Below are 25,259 nucleotides of genomic sequence, written 5' to 3'. Positions count from 1 at the left end.
CTGGTTCAACAAATAATACTTCCCTCCCAGCTATTTCTCCTGATGTTCAGATACACTAGGGGGTGCCTGAGTGGCTCAGTGGGTTGAACAGATCATATCAGGTCATGATCCCAGTGTTGTGGCATCAAGCCCCGCATTGGGCTCTGTGCTGAGCGTGGAGCCTGCTTAAGATTCCCTCCCTCTGCCCCTCTCCCAGCTCACGTTCTCTTTCCAACAAACAAAAAAACCCAAAAATACACAGAAAACAAACATTTCCTGAAAAGAAACAGTATAAATAGAAACATTTCAAAATTTGTGTAATAAGATACGAACTATCTTGATACAATGTTTTTTTCACATCTACTCCCTTGATGGCAACATTTGTTTGGGTTTGTACTGGAGGAATTCTGAAGTGCTCCTCCGCCAGGTTGTTCTTCACTTAAAACTTGGAGGAAGACTGACAGTGCATTCAGAATGCCGGGGCTCCACAACAACCAGAAAAATCTTCCTAACTACTGAGCCGATACATTTTTGTTGCTTTTATGTGTGTCATTTGCTGCAAAATTACTTTGTCAAAAGGGGGTATGGGGAAACCACAAGAACTTACAGGAAACAGAAAAAATGTGAGAAGGTTGTCTCCATCTTCCTAGCATTTCAACCACAGAATGAAGGCAAAGTCATCTAGTCTCCCTAAGCGGAGCTTCTAAAAGTCAATATTTTGGTGGTAAATTTCTAATCTTAATGGTAGCTTCCCATCAACTTATAGATACAGCTAGTAGGTTTTATTTTTACATTCTAAACACTTCATTTATTTACTTACTACATTCTATTGCATTAAGGGAAATACAAGGTAACTCCTAGAAGAATCCCCCCCCCCAAAAAAAAATACAGCCTAGAAAGAAGTGATTCTTTCTCTTTTTGTCTTCTATGTTCCAAGTTTTCTACATTGAATGTATTAATATTTGGGGGGTTTGGAGTTTTATTGTTTTCTTCATTTTTTAAAGGACACCTTCATGGCAAGGTGTTTCACATATATTCACTCATTCATTAAACTCAGCATACATTCTTGAGTGCCAACCATATGCCCACACTGTGCCAGACTCAGGGAAACACATGTTTGCAGTCTCAAGGAAGAGATGGTATCTAATGTCTATACTTAGCATGAGAAAAATGAAAGCTAATTTAAAAAAGTGATCAGCTGGCACAGATAGAAGTGCCATAAGGTTTTTTCCTGGAAACTTGATGGGATAGGTTTTAACTTAAAATGAGAAATTTCCAGCAACTAGAGCTGAGATGTTTGCCTCTGCCCAGGTGGTTCTAACTGGTTTTAATCAGCAATATCCTAACCCCTAGAATATGGAACTCATTAGTAGTAAGGAGAAGGGAGAGATACAGAGAAGATGCTAAAAGTGAATTACCAAATGGACAGAAAGGGCACTGACCAATTTAAAATTACATCACTAGGTAGAAATGCAACCTAGAGGGCACTTCTAATAAATAAGTTCATGGTGTCACAGAAAAGGCAAGAAAAAAATCTAGACATCCATTTCCTATTAGAAATAATTTAATCACCAAATCTGCTGTCAGGCCACAGAGAAAGTCAACTATATTTGACCTTAGCAAATATTCATGATAATATAATTTCAAATAAAAATAGGATGCACTTCGAAAATACAAAACATAATGGTCCATTGGGATCCCTAAGTTTGATAAAGGAGAAGATCCCTGCAGGTGTTTGGTAAATCTCAATATGGCGTACTCTGCCTTGTCAAATGATGACAAAATACTACCTCTAAGAACGGGCTAATTGTGTCATTAAAGGTGTATGCCTTAGCTGGACTCCAAGGCTGTTGCTCTCTACCTTATATTCTCTATAAATTTATAAAACCAACCGTACCAGACTTTAGTTCACTAATTATCCTTAATGTATCCTTCAGGTGGTACCATATTCATTCAGTTCAACAAACATTTATCATCCAGTGCCTACTATGTGCCAGGCACTACAGAATACAGAGAATAAGAAACAGTTCTGCTCACAAGAAGCCTACAATATGATGACGCTCTGATTCTTAACTTCAAGAAAACATACCAAATGCAAAATTTCAGACTCTCAAAAGGCCATTCATTCATAGATTCTTTAGAGACCCATGAATCCCAGATTAAGAATTCAATCCAGTGCAAAATCAACCATCCACAACAAACACAAAATAAAAAGGAGTCCAGAGCAAGCTCTTCGCACATGAATCATTATGAGTTACAATTAGACAATGATAGAATTTCAGAGCATACACAGATATGAAATTACTCATGTTCCTTGTCTCATGCAAGAAAAGGGTGGGAGGCAGAGCACAGGGAGCTGGAGGGGTTGGCTTCAGTTTGCTGTTTATGTTACCTCTGCATCGTATCTGACTGCAGCAGAGAATAATGAAAAGGCATTCTCCACCGTAATTCCACGCTTGATAATGTGCTGACAGAGCTTTTTCAGCCGGTTTTCACAGTAAGACGTGGCCAAGTCCAAAAGACCTAAAAACAAAAAAGAATTTCACCAAGTTTATGATACTTTCCCCTAATTTACAAACATATATATTTCATTTTGGTGAAAAGAGTTAGGGAGATGAATCAAAAGTTTCTTAATGAACGCTACCCTAAAGGTTATTAAATAGATCCTCTTTTTCACTCCCCTCCCCACCCCAGAACAGACCTCTCCTACACTCGCTTTATACAACTTCCTCTACAGTACAAAAGAAGGGGAATAAATGGAATTGCCCCCCTTCTTTTGTTTCCAAGAGGATACACTAAATGCATTAGCAACGTATTAAAAATTAAAATATTACAAAATTAAAAATTATTAAAATTAAAATAAGTCCATAGCCGTAAATAAACTAGGTCTATAATTGTGAACCATAACAACTTATACAATACTATTTTTAAAGACATTTACTTCAAATATTTTCTTTTTTTTTTTTTAATTTTTTATATATATGAAATTTATTGACAAATTGGTTTCCATACAACACCCAGTGCTCATCCCAAAAGGTGCCCTCCTCAATATCCATCACCCACCCTCCCCTCCCTCCCACCCCCCATCAACCCTCAGTTTGTTCTCAGTTTTTAACAGTCTCTTATGCTTTGGCTCTCTCCCACTCTAACCTCTTTTTTTTTTTTTTTTTTCCTTCCCCTCCCCCATGGGTTCCTGTTAAGTTTCTCAGGATCCACATAAGAGTGAAACCATATGGTATCTGTCTTTCTCTGTATGGCTTATTTCACTTAGCATTACACTCTCCAGTTCCATCCACGTTGCTACAAAAGGCCATATTTCATTTTTTCTCATTGCCACATAGTATTCCATTGTGTATATATACCACAATTTCTTTATCCATTCATCAGTTGATGGACATTTAGGCTCTTTCCATAATTTGGCTATTGTTGAGAGTGCTGCTATTCAAATATTTTCTAAAAACCATGTAAAAGCCAACTGAGTTGAAACTTTTTACACTTCAGTACTGTGAGAACGTGGAGGGAGAGATTTTTGCTCGTGAGGCCTGGCCCGTCCCGGTGGCTGAGGTACCTATAGCATCTTCAGGTGGCAGGTCCACTGTATCTGTGTAGAGGTACTGGAGAAAGGCACGGTACACGGGGTAAGAAAACTGGTCTATTTCTATCACCTCCTTCATATCCTCATTCCAGTAAGACTGGAACATGGATCGAAAGTGCTCACACCTAGACAGAACAAGCAAAGTTATCTAATGAAGTTGACGAAATCCAACAACTCTTATAGGTCTCCCTACCTACTACTATATTCAGGCTCACACTCACAGGCTTATGAATCTTTAGCTAGCACAGGCTTTTACATTCACCTTCTGAATCTATTCACTTGCATTTTCTGATGGGCATCTCCTATTAAATACTAAGGATTCTAAGTAGGGCCTAGAAGTACCCAGCCCTTCAGGTGCACCACTGTTTGCCTTTGATAGTCCTCATCCAGATCAAGGATTTTACTCCCTCGTTTTTCTTAAAAAGATTATACAGAAATGCATTTTAAACAATGAAATTAAAGGAAATTCAGAAATGAGAGTTCAAATCTTTGACGATACATCAACATCATTCAAATAACTCATTTGGTTTTTAATTTTCAAGTAATCAGCATATTCTTAAAACCGCTTTCAGTGTTAACTGGATCACATTTAGGCTGATGATTATCACATTACCTCACATGACAATTTTCCTCCTTTTCTGACTCATCTCCAAAACAGCCAGTCCTATTTTGTTCCTCTGCTTTGACCTGCTCTCTCTCCAATACACCCAAGTCTGTTACTAACTTACTCAGAAAAAACATTCACTAGGAAAGTCACAGATTTTTTAAAAAATCTAAGTGGGTCTTTTTATGTTATATTTGCATGTAAAAAGCCACCTACATGCAAAATTGATTTCTAAAACTGGGTTTTCTACATATTTCAGTTTTAAAAAATCATCTTTTCAGATCCTTTTAAAATGAGATACGGTATAAATAAAGAGTATTTTCAAAATCCATTCACAACCAAAAGAATAGCTCCATCTACATAAGAAATTACTTCATCTGAGAAGTTAAAAGAAATAGTTGTCTAGGCAAGGAATGACAAATGGGTCAGAAAACTATGCATGGAAGGAACAGACTAGTTGACCACAGGTTCCCAGAAGGAACATTTCCAGTCTATAATTTCATTCCTTTGGTTCAGATATTTACTCTCTTAGTAATGAATGATATATATGGCTTTTAGGTTCCCTTAAAATGTGTTATTTTGTAAAGAGGTTTTTAACTGCATTTCAAAAAGGACCAGTTTAACTCTCTATGGTCTCACTTCATGTGCCTCCTTCTCAGTGATAGCAGCCTTAGGGGGCAAGAGTCCAAACTGTTATTAATAAATACAAAGTTCCCTCACATTTATACAAATAACTCCATTTACTATATCTAAAGATCATTCCTTTATTTATTTATTTATTTATTAAAAAAAATTTTTTTTAACGTTTATTTATTTTTGAGACAGAGAGAGACAGAGCATGAACGGGGGAGGGTCAGAGAGAGGGAGACACAGAATCTGAAACAGGCTCCAGGCTCTGAGCTGTCAGCACAGAACCCAACGTGGGGCTTGAACTCATGGGCTGTGAGATCATGACCTGAACCGAAGTCAGCTGCTTAACTGACTGAGCCACCCAGGCGCCCCTAAAGATCATTCCTTTAATTGGGAATCACATGTCCCTCAGGGCCAGAGGTCCATCACTCCTGACCATTAGAGTTTCTTGATGGGGGGGGGGGGGGGGAATGAATCTTTAAGAGGACATACACACTTTTCACTAACTAATCTCTTGTATTTTTGTAATCACGTAAGTAAATTTGTCGATAGAAATAAGAATTCATAAGAACCTCATTTAAAAAAACAATATAGACAGGGAGCCTGAGTGGCTCCCTCGGTTAAATGTCCAACTTCAGCTCAGATCATGATCTCGCGGTTCATGAGTTCAAGCCCTGCATCAGGCTCTGTGCTGACAGCTCAGGGCCTGGAGCCTGCTTCGGATTCTGTGTCTCCCTCTCTCTCTGCCCCTCTCCCTCTCGTGTTTTTCATCTCTCTCTCTCCCTCTCAAAAATAAACATATTTTATTAAATATATATGTTATATATATATTTATATGTACATATGTACACATATATATGTAGACACATATATTTATATGTATACAATATACATATATATATTAAATATATATATATATATAGACAAATACTTCTACCACATTATGCTTTTTCAAAAAGGCACATGAGTGCACACTCACACACACAGATAATGCATGGATACTATTCACAAATATAGTAAGTAGCACCATTTCTCTCTACTACCAAGGCTATTTCTTAGCGGTCACCAAAAGGAGACTGCAAAAAGAAAGTAAGGTTATCGATGTCTCTAAGCTCATGCAAAAATACCTGATTTTCAAAACAGCTTTATGGACATGGATATATTTCCCATCAATTCGAAACTTCAGATCAGCAGTTTCCGGACTATCAAATTCTTTCTTCAGTGATTCAGCAACTGTTAAAAAGTCTTCATGCTCTGAAAGCAACAAACCCATTATTAGTACATAAATCTGAAGAAATGTGCCAGAGATAAGAAAAGACTTCTAAAAGATAACCATTAGCAAGGTGAATAATTCAGATTTTTTTCAAGTTTGTGCCTTATTTGACAAATCAATTTCACCGTATTAAAATAGGTATCTTAAGTCTATAAACTACCAAAAAATATGTATGTAGTTGAAAAGGCCAATTACCAGTCTTATATATGAAGTTAGACATTTAAAAATGTATATTTTTTAGGGGTGCCTGGGTGACTTGGTCAGCTGAGTGTCCGACTTTGGCTCAGGTCATGATCTCACAGTTTGTGAGCTCAGGCCCCACATCGGAGAGAGCCAGCTTGGAGGTGGGAGCCTGCTTCAGATTCTGTCTCTCTCCGCCCCTCCCCCAATCTCTCCCTCTCTCTCTCTCAAAAATAAAACATTTAAGGGGCGCCTGGGTGGCGCAGTCGGTTAAGCGTCCGACTTCAGCCAGGTCACGATCTCGCGGTCCGTGAGTTCGAGCCCCGCGTCAGGCTCTGGGCTGATGGCTCGGAGCCTGGAGCCTGTTTCCGATTCTGTGTCTCCCTCTCTCTCTGCCCCTCCCCCGTTCATGCTCTGTCTCTCTCTGTCCCAAAAATAAATAAAAAACGTTGAAAAAAAAATTAAAAAAAAATAAAATAAAATAAAACATTTAAAAACTTTTAAATGTATATTTAAAAAAGAAAAGAAAAATTTATAGGCAGTCCATGATTGTATCACTGCTCACTTAAAACTTGATTGGTTCTCCCAATGTTTATAGCATCACCAAACTGGAAAAAGCCCAAATGTCTATCGACGGATGAATGGATAAAGAAGATGTGGTATATATATATACAACGAAGTATTACTCAACAATCAAAAAGAATGAAATCCTGTCATTTGCAACTACGTGGATGGAACTGGAGGGTATTACGCTAAGCGAAATTAGTCTGTCAAAGAAAGACAAATATCATGTAACTTCACTCATGTGGAATTTAAGATACAAAACAGATGAACATTAAGGGAAGGGAGGCAAAAGTAATACAAAAACAGGGAGTGGGATAAAACATAAGAGACTCTTAAATACAGAGAACAGAGGGTTTGCTGGAGGGTTGTGGATTGGGGGATGAGCTAAATGGGCAAGGGGCATTAAGGAAGACACTTGTTGGGATGAGCACTGGGTATTAACATGTAGGGGATGGATCACTGAAAGCTACTCCTGAAATCATTGTTGCACTATATGCCAAGTAACTTGGATGTAAATTTAAAAATTAATTAAAAAAAAAAAAAAGAAAAAAACTTGAGTGGTTCTCTTCTAGGGCTAAGAATTTATCAATTCTCCTTGACTGAAACACTGAAAACACCTTTGCTCTGTTTTGGGGTAGTTTCAAGGGGTTGGTAAATTCAACTCCAGGAGCGTCAAGAAACAAACTTACCACTAAAGTAGTAATGCTAAGCAGTCATGCTCTTATGCAGAAAAACCCTTTTTCCTAGGTATGTGGAATCTAAACATCCCTATTAGCCCTAAATATTAATGTACAAATAACCCTTACACGCTATCTAAAAACAGAGCAAATTTACTTAGTAACAATGTATACTCAAAGGGAACAGTTTTACAAAAACATGATCACATTGCCTGATAAGAACTGTTATATGTAAGAACTATGTCCTTATGAAGAAAAGTAAAGGCACTTGTACAAATTTTGTAACACCTTCCTGTGCTATGTGTGGACAAAGGAAAACCAGTAAAAGGCAGCTAACAGGAAAACGAAGAAAATTCCAGAGGTCACTGGCACTGAACGCAGGTGCTGTCAACACAGGAGACAGGTTGCTACCATGAGATGAGAACGGGACTCCATCAAAGAACCGAGCTGTGTCTCTCAGCAGCCTGCTGCTCTTAGAGGGACTCCTGTTAAAACCTAGGCTGAAACTTAACAAGTAAGCTCATCCCTGAGCTTCATTATGAGAACCTCCCAAGGAAATAGCGTTCACCCAAGCCCTCCCTGGAACTCCCACAACACAGAGCTCTCTTGGCTCTGGCAGAAAGTGGACACTCTCTCAGAAGTCAGGCTTTCCCCTCACCCTGTAACCTGGATCTCTGGCAAACAGAAGAAAGGAAATGACTCAGATGGGTAAGGAGTCCAGGAACCTAGACTGCCACCCCACCCGTCCGCAAAACAGCTTCGAGCGGTGCCTCCACTTCTGCCATCAGTCCTAAGGGTTGAAGTAACCCTTTCCCCCATTTTGGTTTCTGACAAGTGTAACAACTCCCTTTAGAGAAGAAGTATTCTTCCGAGGTGTGATTTCACCATCTTTCTTCCTAACACTCAGCTGAGATCATAAACTGAAAGAGAAAACCCTTCTGACTTTTAGCAGGTGGTAAGAAGTCCTCTAGGAGATATTCTGAATCTTATTTTTTCCAAACTTAACATTAAAAAACGTTACAACTTTTCTTCTGAAAAGGACGTCTTCTCAGGATTAGACTTCTGAGAGGCAAGTACCTGGAGAAGCCTTTTATGAACGGGTCCAGGTTAAGTAGCACTTGGGAATCTGAAGATGTACATAGTGTTTGGCTGTCCATGCTATACCTATGTGTAGTTATGGCTAAACAGTCCCATTCTGTGAATTAAATATTTTCCAATCACAACATTCACTGCAAAAAAATATTGTATTATAGTTAAAAAACCTGGAAATGTTTATTTCACATTAAATTGAGCAGCAGCTTAACTCTTCCTAAACATACTCTTTGCCCCCGTGAGCACAAAGACTGGTCACCTGATGATGGGACAGCCCCGGCCAGCTGGCTAATACACCCGAGCATGACACATACTACAAGACTGGTCTTTAATATCAACTGCTAAGCAACCCAAACCCCACAGTTGACAAGAGCTACATTAATTTCCAAGCACAGGGGCCATCATGATACACTTATTTCCTCTGCATACAAAGAATAACTTAGAAGAAATACATCGCAAAAAATGCAGAAATGAACAAGAAATAAAAGAAAAAGAGATTAAACCCATCTTGTTAATGGCTACTCAGCTTTCTGACACCTTACCATTTTTCCGTCAATGGACGCCTGAAGAAGACAATATTTAGAAAAGGGACAGATTATGTAACCAAAGATCACCCTAAATTCCAGTACCCTTTGCAATAGCTCGGTTTTTGTGCCCTTCTGAAATAAAAGTATTTGAGACTGGTTGAAAGACAAAGTGAGAAAGAAAGTGGAGTTAACATGTCACCCTTTAAATTACGAGTTTTTACCCATGGAGGAGGGGAAGGAAAAAAAGGAAAAAAAAAAAAAAAAAAAAAGAGGCTAGAGTGGAACAGAGCCAAAGCATAAGAGACTCTTAAAAACTGAGAACAATGGGGCGCCTGGGTGGCTCAGTCGGTTGAGCGCCGACTTCGGCTCAGGTCACGATCTCGTGGTCCGTGAGTTCGAGCCCCGCATCGGGCTCTGTGCTGACAGCTCGGAGCCCGGAGCCTGTTTCAGATTCTGTGTCTCCCTCTCTCTGACCCTCCCCCGTTCATGCTCTGTCTCTCTCTGTCTCAAAAATAAATAAACGTTAAAAAAAAAAAAAATTTTTAAAAAACTGAGAACTGAGGGTTGATGGGGGGTGGGAGAGACAAGAGGGTAGGTGATGGTTATTGAGGAGGGCACCTTTTGGGATGAGCACTGGGTGTTGTATGGAAACCAATTTGACAATAAACTTCATATAATGAAAATAAATAAATAAATAAATTACGAGTTTTTAATTTTTTTAAGTTCATTCTGGTTCATATTCAATTATGTAATAAATTTAGTATAACAAAAGCACTTAAAAACAGGTTACTCAAATATTTGTACACAAATGTTTATTATGGCACTATTCTTTTTTTTTTTTAATTTTTTTTTTTTCAACGTTTATTTATTTTTGAGACAGAGAGAGACAGAGCATGAACGGGGGAGGGGCAGAGAGAGAGGGAGACACAGAATCGGAAACAGGCTCCAGGCTCTGAGCCGTCAGCCCAGAGCCCGACGCGGGGCTCGAACTCACGGACCGCGAGATCGTGACCTGGCTGAAGTCGGACGCTTAACCGACTGCGCCACCCAGGCGCCCCTATTATGGCACTATTCTTAACAGCCAAAAGGTGGAAACCATCCAAACATCCATCAACAGATGCATGGATTAAAAAAATGCGGTCTATACATACAACAGAATATTATTCAGCCATAAAAAGGAATGGAGTACTAATATATATACTACAACATGGTTAAGCCTCAAAAACATTACATAAAAGCAGCTAGACACAAAAGGTCACACACTGATTTCCTTTATATGAAATATCCAGGATAGGTAAATCCATAGAAACTAAAAGCAAAGTATGTGATTGCCAGGGCTGGAGAAAGGAGAATGGGGAGTGACTGCAAAACAGGTACAGGGTTTTCTCTCAGAGTGATGAAAATGTTTCAGAACTTGATACAAATGGTGGCTGCACAACACTATGAACGTACTAAATGCCTCTGAATTGTACACTCTCAAATGGTGAATTTTATGAACATAAATTTCACCTCGATTAAAATGAAAGGGGCACCTGGGAGGCTCAGGTGGTTAAGCGTCTGACTCTTGACTTCAGCTCAGGTCATGATCTCGTGGTCTGAGTTCAAGCCCCGCATCGGGCTCTGTGCTGTCAGAGGATTCTCTCTCTCTCCCTCTCTCTCTCTGCCCTACCCCTGCACATGTTCTCTTTCAAATAAATAAACATAAAAAAAAAAAAAAAAAAAAAAAAAGTAGCCCTGAGCTTTCTTACCTACAGACAGGAGGCGCCAAGAGACAGCAGGAGTGGCAAAGCAGGCGAACACGTCGTCGGTGCAGGAGAAGTGCGTGAGGTGAGGCAGGATCACGGACTGACCCCGGCACTGGCCCCACATGTACACGTGCCCACCCTGGGTCTTGGCAGCTGACGTGTGGGCCGAGTGGCAGGCCGCAATCTCTACTACCCTGAAATGTTTTAAGAAAAATGTATGTAATTTATTTATCACAGAAGCCTACAGCACAGGACACAAGGCAGATAAAAAGGCCATGCTTACAACGCTGCAAAAAAACAGCCCAGGACTGAGGGACATTAGCTTCAAGTCATATGGACAAAACCAAAAGATCACAGCAAGGGTATTGTGTTTTTCCCTTGCTTGTCACCCCACTTCTCATCCTGACCTCATTCTGAATTAGGATAAATAATACATACTGTTGAGGAAAACTTGGAAAAAGGGACTCGAAACCAAAGTAAATGAGGAAAGTGGACAGAGAGAAACTGTCTTGACAGTTCTGGGGGCTTAGACAGTATGAAAAAAACAAGAACAAAACACTGCCTTCAATATACCACCTCCTTGACACAACTTCTTCTCACAGCCTCTAAATAAGCGATGGCCTTGGGGTAATGGACTCTACACACCCTTATCCAAATGGACATCAAGCCAAACACATTTCTCAGTAGGCTTCTTAGGCACAGTCCTGCAATCACAAGTCAACACTCTAAAGCTTACTGGGTAAGACCTCAAGATTTGGCTGAACAAACAAAGCATCTATTCCAGTGAGACACATTAAATCAAATCAATATTTAAACAGAAAATCTCCTTTCAAAAGCAGATTTAAAAGTTGTTTTAGTTGGCTCAAAGGAAAAGTCTACACTACACTCAATTTCTACATGGCGACAGACCCCATTTTACTTCCCTACTAAATGAGCCACAGGAAATGTGAGAATTATATCAAGATGCATTAATGCCTATCAATCACAGGAGGTTATTTTAGGAAGCCAAATGAGAATCCTATCAACCGCATGTCCATTCTGGCTGCTACTCAAACTCTTTTGTTCAAAATGACAATATTAATAAACAGAAGCGTGACAAAGCCAAACACCGTAGCTCCAGCACACAGAATCCCAAATCCAAAAACACACACATAGTCCCGACACATGGTACAGCCAAGTTACCTTTCTTTCTCCACCATGATGTGTGCTGGGCTTAGCAGGTTATTTTTATTGCCAGTTCCCAGCTGCCCATACGTGTTAGCTCCCCAGGCATAGAGCAAGCCCTCATCTGTTAGTGCTAGAGTGTGTGCATAGCCGCAGACAATCTGCAAGTAAATTTAAATGGTTACCATAAACAGGAAAACAGGAAGGGCAGGGAAAACATCTACTTAAAGATACAGCCAGCTTCTGCAGAATGTCAACTCATCATCAGGTGTGGACTGACATTCTCTGGAACATTAAACAAGCATTAGAAGAGCCAAAAATTGAGGCATCTGGGTGACTCAGTTGGTTAAACATCTGACTTCGGCTCAGGTCATGATCTCACGGTCCGTGAGTTCGAGCCCTGCGTGAGGCTCTGTGCTGACAGCTCAGAACCCAGAGCCTGCTTCGGATTCTGTGTCTCCCTCTCTCTCTCTTTGCTCCTCCCCTGCTCACACTATATCTCTCTCTCTAAAATAAACAAAACGGGCGCCTGGGTGGCTCAGTCGGTTAAGCAGCCGACTTCGGCTCAGGTCATGATCTCGCAGTCCGTGAGTTCGAGCCCCGCGTCGGGCTCTGTGCTGACAGCTCAGAGCCTGGAGCCTGTTTCCGATTCTGTGTCTCCCTCTCTCTGACCCTCCCCTGTTCATGCTCTGTCTCTCCCTGTCTCAAAATAAATAAAAAAATGTTAAAAAAAAATTAAAAAAATAAAATAAAATAAACAAAACATTAAAAAACCAAAAACAAATATTGAGACTACTGGACTTTTCCAATAGTTTTTTTTTAATTTTTTTTTTTTAACGTTTATTTATTTTTGAGACAGAGAGAGACAGAGCATGAACGGGGAGGGGTAGAGAGAGAGAGGGAGACACAGAATCAGAAGCAGGCTCCAGGCTCCGAGCATGCGGCATTGTCCGAAAGGATCTACTGAAGGGTAAATGTCCAGTGTTTCTCCGAGTCGGAGCAGGGGAGCTACACGGGAGCAGCAGTGAAGCCCACCACACGTACCTGGTTCACACACACGCTGTGCAAAGCTGCCACTCTCACAGGGGTCAGCTGATTACCATTGTTTCCCAAGCCTAGCTGACCATTGCCATTGTAACCCCAGCCATACACCTTAGAGAGAGAAAGGGAGAGAAGAGGTTTTTAAAACAGTTAGTAAGAAGGAAGATACAAAAATGCCGTCCACCTAAACAAATCAAGTAATTTTTCACTTCCAAACACCCATATTCCTACTCTATGTGATCCTACTGGGGATCTCCAAATGGAAGATTATTTTGGGGGTGGGGATAACAGAATTTGGCATCAGTTCCTCCTCCATACCTTATTGGTTGGATAGCCTTGGGCAAGTCATTTATTCTTGCTTTACACACGAGGAAGTTGATGCTGCTTAACAATTATTAAGCACCCTTTGTATGTCAGGACATGATAAAAGGCACTAGGAGTAAGTTTTTGGTCGCAGTTTAATAGGAAAGATGGACACGTGCAAACTTTTTGCAGCCAGGAGGCGAGTACTATTCTAGAGATACAATCAAGGCACTACAGGAGCAGAGAAGAGAAAGGACTTAGCTATAGGAAGAAAGTTTAGGAAAGACTTTTCAGAGAGCAGAGATTTGAGCATGGCTGAAGGATCAATAAATGGGAGTAAAGTATTCCAAGGAGAGGGCAGAGAATGTGCTGGAAGCAGGTTCTGAAAATGAGGAGGTGGTCTGTTGGGACACATCCAGCACAGTGGCAGGACAAAAGACTAGAAGGAAAAGTAAGGGCTAAAGGGATAAAGTGCCAAAACACACACGAGGGAAAAGTAGAATGCATGTAAGCATCTCCCACAGAAATATTTCAAAACAGATTAATATTCACAACTTGGAAAGATCCTGCTGGCGGCACATAAAGGTGAACAGATTAGATGAGACTACAGGCAGGACAGTCATTCAGTAGCAAATGAGCTCAGACAAGGGTCGAAACTAAGGCAGTGACAGTGGGACCAAGAGAGAGGGAATGGACAGGAAAGAGGTTAAAAGACGTAACACAATGTCTTAGATATCTGGAGAGGGGCGTCATCAGCTGAAAGTAGTCGAGCTGGACAGAGGTTTGCCAGTGGTGGTGAAGGTTTAGAACAAGCAAGTGTGGGACACAGGAAAAATCACTGAGCAGGAACAGACTAAAGGTCTGGTCAAACGAGAAACCTGAGGTGTCTCGTGGAGTCAAAGATGGGGTTTTTCAGAGCAATGTGACAGAGGGGAAAGAGGGATATAGAATTTAGGGTACTAGCAAGAGACGGTGAAACGCACTTTCCATGTTGTAAGTGCAAAAGGTTTTAACTTTCTGCAGAGAAATTTGACTACAGCTATCAAAAAATTTAATGGCATACACCCTAACCCAGAAATCTTATTCTTGGGAACTTATTCTATAGACTACTTACATAAATGTACAAAAGATACACACACACACACACACACACACACACACACACAGTAACACAGAAACTCAGGGCTGCAATGTTTATAACAGCAAAAATTTAGAAACAACTGAAATTTCCATCAGTAGAGTTTCAGCTGTGGGTGATCCAGACAAGGAAAAGTAAGGAGCCATTATAATGGAGAACAGCTATAAATGGTCTGATAATAGATTCAGGTAAACGTATGTGTTGTTAAGCAGGAAAGGTGCAGAATAGCAGAAAAAAGCAGTACCTATAATAATCCCATTTTTTATAAAAGATAATTATATTCACCCATATATAATTGTTTTATAGAGAAAAGTTCAAAAGGATATACGTCAAACTATTAACAAGACCGGAGAAAAGGTATTCGCTTTTTATTTTACATGCTTCATTTGCTTTCCTTTGTGAAAATAACCACATAATAATAATTTTAAAATTAAGTATATTTTTAAAAATAAACAAGTAAAGAATACCAGGATGGAGGATGTCTGGTGACTAGCCCAAGAAATTCTAAAGTCATCAAAGATGACAACAGGATTGATGAAAAAAGCCAGTTAACACTCTGGTAAACATGGCATGACAAACATGACTGAAACTAATGGAACACTGTGCATCCTGTATTTTAATTAAACACACACACACACACACACACACACACACACACACACACACACACACCAAGCTCATACATACAGAGAACGGATTGGTGATTTCCAGAGGTGGGGGCTGGGGGTTGAACAAAACGGGTAAAAGGGCTCAAAAGGTACAGACTTCCAGTTATAAAATAAGTAAGTCATGGGGACATAATGTACAGCATGATGACTATCGTTAGTAATACTGTATTCCATATCTGAAAGTTGCTAATAATCTTAAAAGTTCTCATCACAAGAAAAAACTCAGATTCTCTTTCCCTCTCTTTGCCCCTCCTGCGATGCTCTCTCTCTCAAAAAAGTAAACTTTTTAAAAATCATCAGTTACCTTTAAAGACTGCACACTTGATTTTTTCATTGGATGAAAGAACTAGTGTCAAACTCTTTATTACATTAAATCACAAATACCTACAAACATTAGACTATCTGGATCTCACACACAAAAAAATAAATTTTAGACACATTGGAATCCTTACTTGCAGATCAATCTTGGCATCTGAAAATTCACAGTGAGGAGCAAACACCCTCCAGATATTCCTCCATCAGAAACCAGTTAACTATCAATGAAACTCTAGAAACAAAGCACTCTTCCTTCCATGGTCTCATACATGCTCAAGAAGGAAAAGGTACTTCAGTGAGACAGGTGAGGTGAGGAGAAGGGAGAGTACAGAGACAGCTCACCTCCCCATTGTCCAGAACAGCCATGGATGAGGTCTGACCACAGGCAATGCCAACCACCCTCTTAATATGTAAACAGTTTGTAACTTTTCGAGGAGTTGGTTGATTTGTTGTAGATCCTGATCCGACCTGGCCACAGTTGTTATACCCCCAAGCAAATACCTATACAAGACATGGGAAAAAGAAAGAATTATTAGCATTAGGGTGAAAATTCTAGCTGTGACGCACATAAGTAATCATGAAATAAAAATAAACCCACTTAATGAATATTTACAATGTGCTACATGGCTCTAAATGCTTTCCATGTGTTAGCTTATTAATTCCTATAGTAATCGGGTAGGGTGACCCTGAGGTAGATACTATTTCACCCCCATTTTATATATGGAAATAGAAACAGAGAGGTTAAGTGACTTGCTTCAGGTTCTACAACCAATAAGTAGTAAACGTGGAATCCGAACCCAAGAAGGTCTAGCTGTGCTCTTAACCACTATGCTACACTGCCTCTGTAATTATAGCAGCCATACATGATTTTGTAATCTGCCATCAACAGGAAATAAAGTACATACCACAAAGCAGCAGTGATATGAAAAATGTGCCTAACTCTTTGGGCACAGATGTTCTTTTTTTTCTTTTCCTCCACAAAAAGCTTTCAAAATCGTAAGATGCTTTTTCCCTGTCTCACTAATCACCAATACTGAACATTATATAACCTTTCCTGATGAGTCACAACCATCAAAATTAAAATTATCAATCACAGTTACGTGTCTGTCATAATACGGTAAGGCTCACAAGTACTAAAGAGATGTTTGTCCCTATGGAGATGACACCAGGTTGTTAGCTTATTCTTGGTTCTATTTTCTCTCAGTTCTCATTTGCTGCCTGTCAGCTCCAAGCAACTCCCCTCCTCAAATGCATCCTGCCTGTGATTTGCCATAGTGTGAAAACCAGAATTCTAGAGACACAAATAGAGCTTTGAGCTTGTTAAAATCTAGTAACAAAGATGAAAAACAAAAAAACCACCTCAAGTTAATTACCAACTGACCCTATCAAACAAAAGTGTGACCAGAGAGAATTAGGGGAGGGGCTGCTGGCAGCCCAGGCAATTACTTCCTCCAAGACTAGAAGAATTTCTAAGGACCCATCCCTTTCATTTGTCTGCAGGAAGTGGTCCTCACACATCATGAGGTGTGGCTTCCGTGATTCTTTCTTGGGTCGCACTTCCTATCTCCCCTCACCTGTCTGATACTGCCCCAGGCGACAATAATAAAACCTACAGCTGGGGTTTAAAAGAATATGCACTATAGGTTCATTTCACAGGAACAAAGAAATAACTGCAAAACTTCCTCAAAGTGGATTCACAGGAATATCTAGAATAATAATGCAAATATTTAGCACAATTATCCAAAGTAACATATACTTACAGTTAAAATAAACAAGGAATCCAGGCTGTACAAATTAGGGAATTCTAATTTTAACCAACCGTTCTTCTGGCACTTCTCAAATATCCCAAGCTCCCTTGTAATGCAGCTGCCTTTCATTTTAAAAATGGGGACTGAGGTTCCACTAACTAAAAACAGACTAGCAAACAGTGGATTTAGGGCCTAAGACCTGGGTGCTAGGCCTAGGTCTAGCACATCCTAGCCATGAAACCTTTATCTCCCTCCGCTTCTCTGGTTTCTTCACCCATACCCTGTCCTACATAGTAAAATCACTGTTAACAACACTGAGGGATTCTAAACAAGAGAACAATATGATCTCTGTTTCAGAAATCACAGGGGGCACAGAGGTGATACTTGACAGGTAGACCAATCAAAAAGCTACGGAATAAAACAGATGGTGTGCCTGGGTGGCTCAGTCGGTTGAGTGTCCAACTCTTGATTTTGGCTCAGGTCATGATCTCATGGTTCATGGGATCAAGCCCCACATTGGGCTCCATGCTAAACGTGGAGCCTGCTTAAGATTCATTCATTCTCTCTCTCTCTCTCTCCCTCTCTCTCTCTCTCTCTCTCTCTCTCCCTCTGCCCCTCTCCCCCGCTCATGCTCTCTTTCTCTAAAAATAAATGAAATGAACTAAAATATAAAATAAAATAAGATAAAAATAAAATGCTATGGAACAAAAGAGACCATGGCAATAGCCCAGGCAGATAGCAAGACCTGACCTATGGTTACATAGATGAATAGAAACAAAATGAGATGCAAGATTAGAAGGTAGAATCAATAAGATGAGCAACCTTAACTTGGTGGGGTACAGCACCTACTGGAATGTTGGTAAAGTTATTTTCTATGACATCATTACTATTACTGAAAACAAAACAGACCTTAACTGATGGAGGTCATTAAAAAAAACAAAAGTACAGAACACTGTCATACACATCTGATTTGTCGTCTTAGCAAAGAGCAGGGGACTCAACTGCCTTGAGGTTGAAATCTGTTATCAAAAGAGTGGTCCTGATCACATAGAAAAAGAGTGTGTCCCCACATGTTTTTAGCTGTGCACAGGGCTGCTATGTTTACACTATACCAAATACAAATATGGTCATGATTTTATTTTTTTAAAAGGCACTTTCACAATAGCCAGAAGTTGGTAACAACCCAAATATCCAACAGATGAACAAACAAAATATGGCATATACACACAATGGGATATTATTCAGTCTTAAGAATGAAGGAAGTTCTGTCACGTGCTACAACATGGATGAACCCTGAGGACATTATGCCCAGTGAAATAAGGCAGTCATAACCAGACAAACACTGTATGATTTCACTCATATGAAGTCCCTAGAGTAGTCACTCATGGAGACAGAAGACAGAACGGTGGTCACAGGTGCTGGGAGTGGAGAGTCACCATTAGGAGGTACAGCTTCAGCTTTGCAAAATAAAGAGTTCTGAAGATGGCTGGTGGTGAGGGCTACATAACAATGTACTTAATGTTACTGAACTGACATTCGATAAATCACAATGGATATAAAAATATATACATATATAATTTGCCATCCTAACCATTTAAGTGGTTAAAGAGACCATGGCAATAATCCAGGCAGATGACAAAGCCACTGCAGAAAGCCGTCCTCACAAATCCTGAGGTCTGATTTCCACAATTCTTAAAAATGGCTAGGACAGCAAATTTTATATTATGTGTATTTTACCACAATTTAAAAATAAAGAATAGGGGCGCCTGGGTGGCTCAGTCGGTTAAGCGTCCGACTTCAGCTCAGGTCATGATCTCACGGTCCGTGAGTTTGAGCCCTGAGTCGGGCTCTGTGCTGATAGCTCAGACCCGGGAGCCTGCTTCAGATTCTGTGTCTCCCTCTCTCTCTGCCCCTCCTCCACTCACACTCTGTCTCTATCAAAAAATGAATGTTTAAAAAAAAAAAAAAAAGAATAAAAGCAGGGCACTTACCTCTCCATCAGCTGCCAGAGCCATTGAATGATGTGAGCCACAAGCTACTTCAACCACTTGCTTGATCAAGAGATTGGTACAGACTTGGATGGGAGCAATGCCTTGGTTGGTCGTCCCATTCCCAAGCTGGCTATATCCATTGTGGCCCCAGGCATAAACAACTCCATCTATACAAGACGGCCACACACAAAGAATCAACTCAAGAAGGAAAGGTAACCCCTGTACTTTCTTTCCCAGACTTTACACAACTCATTCTCCAACCTTCGTTTCCTTCCATTGCCTCCTTCTCCCTATAGAGTAACCACTGATGAGGGGTAAAGGAAAGAAGGACAAATGAGAAAACAGGATAGACAAATGTAAAATCATTCAAGCAAGGACTTAATACAAGCAAAGAAATAAGATCAGCTTTACGGTCAAAAGTCAGTTTATATACACAAAAATTAGACTTTCTGAACACACTGATTCATATCAGTGGTTTCTGTGTCAGGTACCAAGCAAAAAGTAGAAGACATAAGAAAGCTTAACACTAATCTTAACTATCATTTTGCCAAAAATCAGGGAACCATTCGTGTGTGTGTCTGTGAGAGAGTGAGAGAGACTCTCCCTCACAAAGTACAGAGGAAAAGAGGTATACTTTTTGTATATATTACATACAAAAATCCAAAAGCTTCTCTCAAACAGACTATTACTGGCATCAAATCTGGCTCAGTTTCTCTCTAATGACTTTATCTTTTTGGGATTCTGACAGAAGTAACTTTTCGGTTTTGTGTCCTCTGTAGAAGTACCAATGTTTCATGCATTTCCTCACATAGCATGCCTAAGTATCAAGAGTAGATACCCCCAAGTTATACACTCTTTTCATGTCTTTCCCATGGTAGTAAAACATCCTGACCTGTTAAGGACAATCTAGACCTGGAAATAATGGTATCTGAGAGCAACAGCAGGAATCCAAGTGTTACCGTGAGGCTGCTAACTCACTGAAATGGTCCCTGAGCAACCAGGGGAAAGGTACTCATAATTAAGTAGGTTTCTGATTATCTAATCTAGAATTTGATTATGTGTGGCTCACAAGAGGTCTTCCCTATTACAGCAATTAAGACAGAAACCATAAACGGGAAATTTCATCCTAAGAAGGATGAGGCCATAGATTGAAAAAGTGTAATACCTAAAGAAGATCCACAATATCACGGTAAAGTTATATCAGGCGATAGAAATGTCCAAACCTATGAATGTTTTCATTCCTAAGAGACAGAAAAATAGACTTGAACAAACAGAAATACATACCTTGTTCTCGGACAATAAAACTCAGTATCATAAAGGTACTAGCTTTTCCTGTGTAAATTGGTAAATTTAAAATAAAAGGAATGAAATGATAAGTTACTTTTTGGAGCTAAACAAACTGATTAGAAAGTTCATTGGGAAGAACAAATGAGAATAGAAAAACTTCAAGAAAAGAAGCAAGAAGACAGCTCTACCAGTTATTAAAACCTATAAAAAATGCCTAAAACTAAGATTAATACTAGGTCAAAGACAGAAAAACCAGTGGAATGAAACTGAAGTTCTAGAAATAAACCGATTGCATAAAGAAATAAAAGCTATGTCATTTGGTGAAGAGACACTTCTCCAAAGAAGACATCCAGATGGCCAACTGACACATGAAAAATGCTCAACATCACTCATCATCAGGGAAATAAAAATCAAAACCACAATGAGATACCACCTTACACCTGTCAGAATGGCTAACAGTAACAACTCAGGCAACAACAGATGTTGGCAAGGATGCAGAGAAAGAGGATCTCTTTTGCATCGTTGGTGGGAATGCAAGCTGGTGCAGCCACTCTGGAAAACAGTATGGAGGTTCCTTAAAAAACTAAAAATAGAACTATCCTACGACCCAGCAATTGCACTACTAGGCATTCATCCAAGGGATACAGGTGTGCTGTTTTGAAAGGACACATGCACCCCACATTTATAGCAGCACTATCAATAATAGCCAAAGTATGGAAAGAGCCCAAATGTCCATCGATGGATGAATGGATAAAGAAGATATGGTGTATATATACACAATGGAGTATTACTCAGCAATCAAAAAGAATGAAATCTTGCCATTTGCAACTACATGGATGGAACTGGAGGGTATTATGCTAAGTGAAATTAGTCAAAGACAAAAATCATATGACTTCACTCATATGAGGACTTTAAGAGACAAAATAGATCAACATAAGGGAAAGGAAACAAAACTAATATAAAAACAGGGAGGGGGACAAAACAAGAGACTCCTAAATATGGAGAACAAACTGATGGTTGCTGGAGGGGTTGTGGGAGGGGGGGATGGGCTAAATGGGTAACGGGCATTAAGGAATCTACTCCCCAAATCATTGCTTCACTACATACTAATTTGGATGTAAATTTTAAAAAATAAAGTATAAAAAAAAAAAAAGCTATGTCATTTGCGGGAGAAAGGACTTTTTACAAATTGGGTTGAGATACTTGTGTCAGATTGAAAAATTAGATTCATTCATCACATAGTAACTTCCTAATGAGTCAAAAATTTAAATGTGGAAAATAGGGGCGCCTGGGTGGCTCAGTCGGTTGAACGTCCGACTTCGGCTCAGGTCATGATCTCCCAGTCTGTGGGTTCAAGCCCCGCGTGGGGCTCTGTGCTGACAGCTTGCTCAGAGCCTGGAGTCTGCTTCTGATTCTGTGTCTCCCTCTCTCTCTGCCCCTCCCCCACTCATGCTCTGTCTCTCTCTCTCTCTCTCTGTCAAAATTAAATAAACATTAGGGGCGCCTGGGTAGCTCAGTCAGTTAAGCATCTGACTTCAGCTGGGTCATGATCTCACGGTCCGTGGGTTTGAGCCCCACGTCGGGCTCTGTGCTGACAGCTCCGAGCCTGGAGCCTGCTTCAGATTCTGTGTCTCCCTCTCTCTGACCCTCCCCTGTTCATGCTCTGTCTTTCTCTGTCTCAAAAATAAATAAACATTAAAAAAATTTAAATGTGGAAAATAAAACTATATAAGAATTAGGAAGAAAAAAATTAGTCAATTCCTCCATAACCTGGGCATAGGGAAAACTTTCCTATGATTCAAAATCAGAAGCAACAAAAGGAGTGATAAATCTAGCTATATATTTTCTAAACTTTACATGGAAAAAACATGGGCAAAGAAAAAAATTAAATATTAGCAGAAATATTTCTACTTTATATTACTAAGAGACAATATCTCTATTACAAAAAGAGCTTTTAAAAGTACAAAAGAAAAAGACCAAGAACCTGCTAGAAATATGAATTGATAATGGTGCACAATGGAAAAAAATGTGAATGACTCAACCACATGAAAAGACACTCAACTTCACTCCTAGGAAGAAAATGCAAATTCAGAAGAAGGGACTCCTACTCAACCCGGCTACTACCATCGCCAAATGCCTGCTGTGCCATTAAAAAAAACCAATGCAGAGTCCCTGAAATAGCATCGCCCTTTTACAGAAACTAACTAGGTATTTGGTATCAAGGTGACTCCAACAGACCGTTTCATCCTGGAAAGAGCAGCTGTTCACATTAACAGAAATCAACATATAACCGGGGTACACGTTTCCTGCCCACAAGGCCTCAGCTAGCACAACAATATGAGGTATTTAATCCACAGAGTATTTGATTACACAAAATATTTCCTCAGACCACGGGATCCACTTTATAGCAAAGAGATGTAGCAGTGCTCACATGGCCATGGGGCTCCTGGTCCTATGTCATACACTGCAACATCTAAAAGATGCAGCTTGACACAACAATGACAAGCTGGCCTGAAGGCACAGCTGATGCATCAGCCTGGAGATGAGATGGTGTGAGGATGGGATGCTAAGCTCCAGGCACAGATTCTAACTCAGTGACCACTACGTGGTGCTGTGTCCCTAACAGGTGGAATACCTGCATCCAGGAACCAAAGTGGATTATATGAGTGACCCTACTGACCAACATTCCCAGCGACCGACTTGGGGAATCTGAGCTTCCTGCCCCTGCAACTGTAGGTTCTATAGGTTTAGAAGTCCCAGTTCCCTAAGCAGAAACACTTCCACTAGGAACACAGCAGGAATCCCACTGGACTTTAAGTTACGGCTGCCATAGGCCCTCTGTAGGGGCCTGACTGTTCTTTCCTCCAGTCAAAGAACCAACAGGAAAAAAGAGGAGTCCCCTCCTGACAGGGGCAACTGACCTAGTCGGCAGAAAGAGGTAGAACTGCTATTATATAATGGAGGCAAGAGAGGAATGCTTGGCAAGGAGGTGAAACTTGGTGTTTTTGGTGCACATTTGCCCAACAGTACTGGTAAACAGAAATGTACAGCAGCCATGGCCAGAGTACAACATGGTTAAGGGCCTATAACCCTCAAGGATGAGAGTCTGGATCACACAATCAGGTTAGCCCCCTGAGCCACATGCTAGCCAAATGTGAAGAGACTCTAAAAGGAGTGCTGGAGGAGGGAGGCAATGAGTATTACTTGTGGCCATGATACCAGCTGCATGCAGCACAGAGGCTGTAATTCATCCCACTAACAGTCTTCCAGGAAGTCTTTCCTAGGAAAAGAGGCCCAGTAGAATCCTGGAGGAGCTACACCCCAAACATACAGGAAGCCATGGATCTGAACACTGCATGGGAGAGAATGAGTGAACATTGTGCAGGGTCACCCAGATGAGCCTCAGGATCAAGGACCTGATTTCCCAGATGCTGGGACTGCTGCCAGCTGCTTGTTCTCAGCCATCAGTCCTCTCCAGATTTGCACCTGGCAATCACCTTCTCTTTAATGTATTATTTTACTATTTTAAAATAGTATATGAAGATATTTCTTCCCTTTTCACTTGATAAAGCATAGGAAAAGTGAGCTTCTTGAGATGGCTCTTAGTTCCAATTTCCCAGGGAAGCTTTCAAAGCAACCCCATTCAACTGGGCACCAGCACCCACTTTGCCCAGCCCTACTCTTGCCACACCGTCTCTGGCAAACAAGGGATGAAGCTTCAGGATCACTTGAGGTTCAAGAGATGAACAAAATGACCAAACAACGAGAGTGAAACCATACCAGGCTAGAAGGGAGAGTGGGAAGTGGGGAATGGGGAGAGCATGGGAAAGGGAGAGCACAGAGAAGCACCCCATGAGGTTCTGGCCTTCAAGAGAACGCAGCTGGCCTTCAGAGACCGGACACGGATTGGAGAAGTGATCACAAACAACTAATTTTATAGGTAACCTAATTTAACTTACTTTAGAAGACAAAAAAGAAATCCCCAAGCCCTAGGTCTGTATGTAAAGCAATAATACTCAGTGAATATAGATCTTCAGAGTAGTCACCAGATGGGACTAGATTTTATTTTTTAAAGGTGCCGCATGCAGCGCCTCATCTGGGTATGTCTGGAGTCTTGGAAGCCTGACTACCCTACATTCTCCTATAAATGGACCTTGAGAGCTTGTCTGGAGGCTCTAGCAGGGTAGCACAACTACCTGTATACCCTTGACTGAAGAAAGGACCTCCTCCATCGGGGAAGGTCGTCCTCTTCCACCAAGTGCCAGCTTTGGGAGGGACACACACATGGAGCAGGTAAGGGAAAAAGGGGACGCCCGCCTACCCAGCCAGATCAGCTGTATCAACTCTGGCAATCAATGCAGTGACAGACATCACAGCCAGATTGCTCTCACATCCTAGATTTTCAATGTAATAATGTAGTATTGATCAAAACATTCCTAAAATGTCTTTTAGAAACAGCTCACAAGTCAGTAAAGCATGGAGAATTGAATTTATTCTGTCCCCAAATCCTACTGAAATGATAGTGAAGGGGAAAAAAAAAAGGCATCAACAGTTGAGGACAAAAAGAACAATAAAGAAGGGGGGTGCCTGGGTGGCTCAGTCAGTTAAGCGTCCGACTTCAGCTCAGGTCATGATCTCACACTGCTTGTGAGTTTGAGCCCCGCGTCAGGCTCTGTGCTGACAGCTCGGAGCCTGGAGCCTGCTTTGGATTCTGTGTCTCCCTCTCTCTCTCCTCTGC

The 25,259-nt window shown here is 40.6% G+C and overlaps 1 protein-coding gene across 5 annotated transcripts in view; it reads right to left on the bottom strand.

Annotated features, from left to right (window-relative positions):
* The window catches only part of RCBTB1 (RCC1 and BTB domain containing protein 1), a 56,413-nt gene that overhangs the window by 8,101 nt on the left and 23,053 nt on the right, over positions 1–25,259 (bottom strand). For 4 of the 5 annotated variants that reach the window (XR_003967730.1, XR_003967729.1, XM_030310319.1 and 1 more), the window contains exons 5-12: positions 19,235–19,401; positions 15,838–15,996; positions 13,075–13,182; positions 12,049–12,191; positions 10,870–11,060; positions 5,936–6,062; positions 3,548–3,699; positions 2,372–2,502 (exon numbers count right to left, since the gene is read on the bottom strand). Coding sequence is in view for 3 of the 5 variants with exons in the window: in XM_030310319.1 (XP_030166179.1) it covers positions 2,372–2,502; positions 3,548–3,699; positions 5,936–6,062; positions 10,870–11,060; positions 12,049–12,191; positions 13,075–13,182; positions 15,838–15,996; positions 19,235–19,401 (1,178 nt within the window). In the remaining 2 variants the exon portion in view is untranslated. Of the gene's footprint in view, positions 1–2,371; positions 2,503–3,547; positions 3,700–5,935; positions 6,063–9,596; positions 9,623–10,869; positions 11,061–12,048; positions 12,192–13,074; positions 13,183–15,837; positions 15,997–19,234; positions 19,402–25,259 lie in introns of those variants that run through there. The other variant, XM_030310337.1, reaches the window with a different exon arrangement.

Source organism: Lynx canadensis, chromosome A1, assembly GCF_007474595.2.
Source record: "Lynx canadensis isolate LIC74 chromosome A1, mLynCan4.pri.v2, whole genome shotgun sequence".
In the NCBI taxonomy this organism is placed as follows: Eukaryota; Metazoa; Chordata; class Mammalia; order Carnivora; family Felidae; genus Lynx; species Lynx canadensis.
This window is presented reverse-complemented; position numbering and strand designations above follow the sequence as displayed.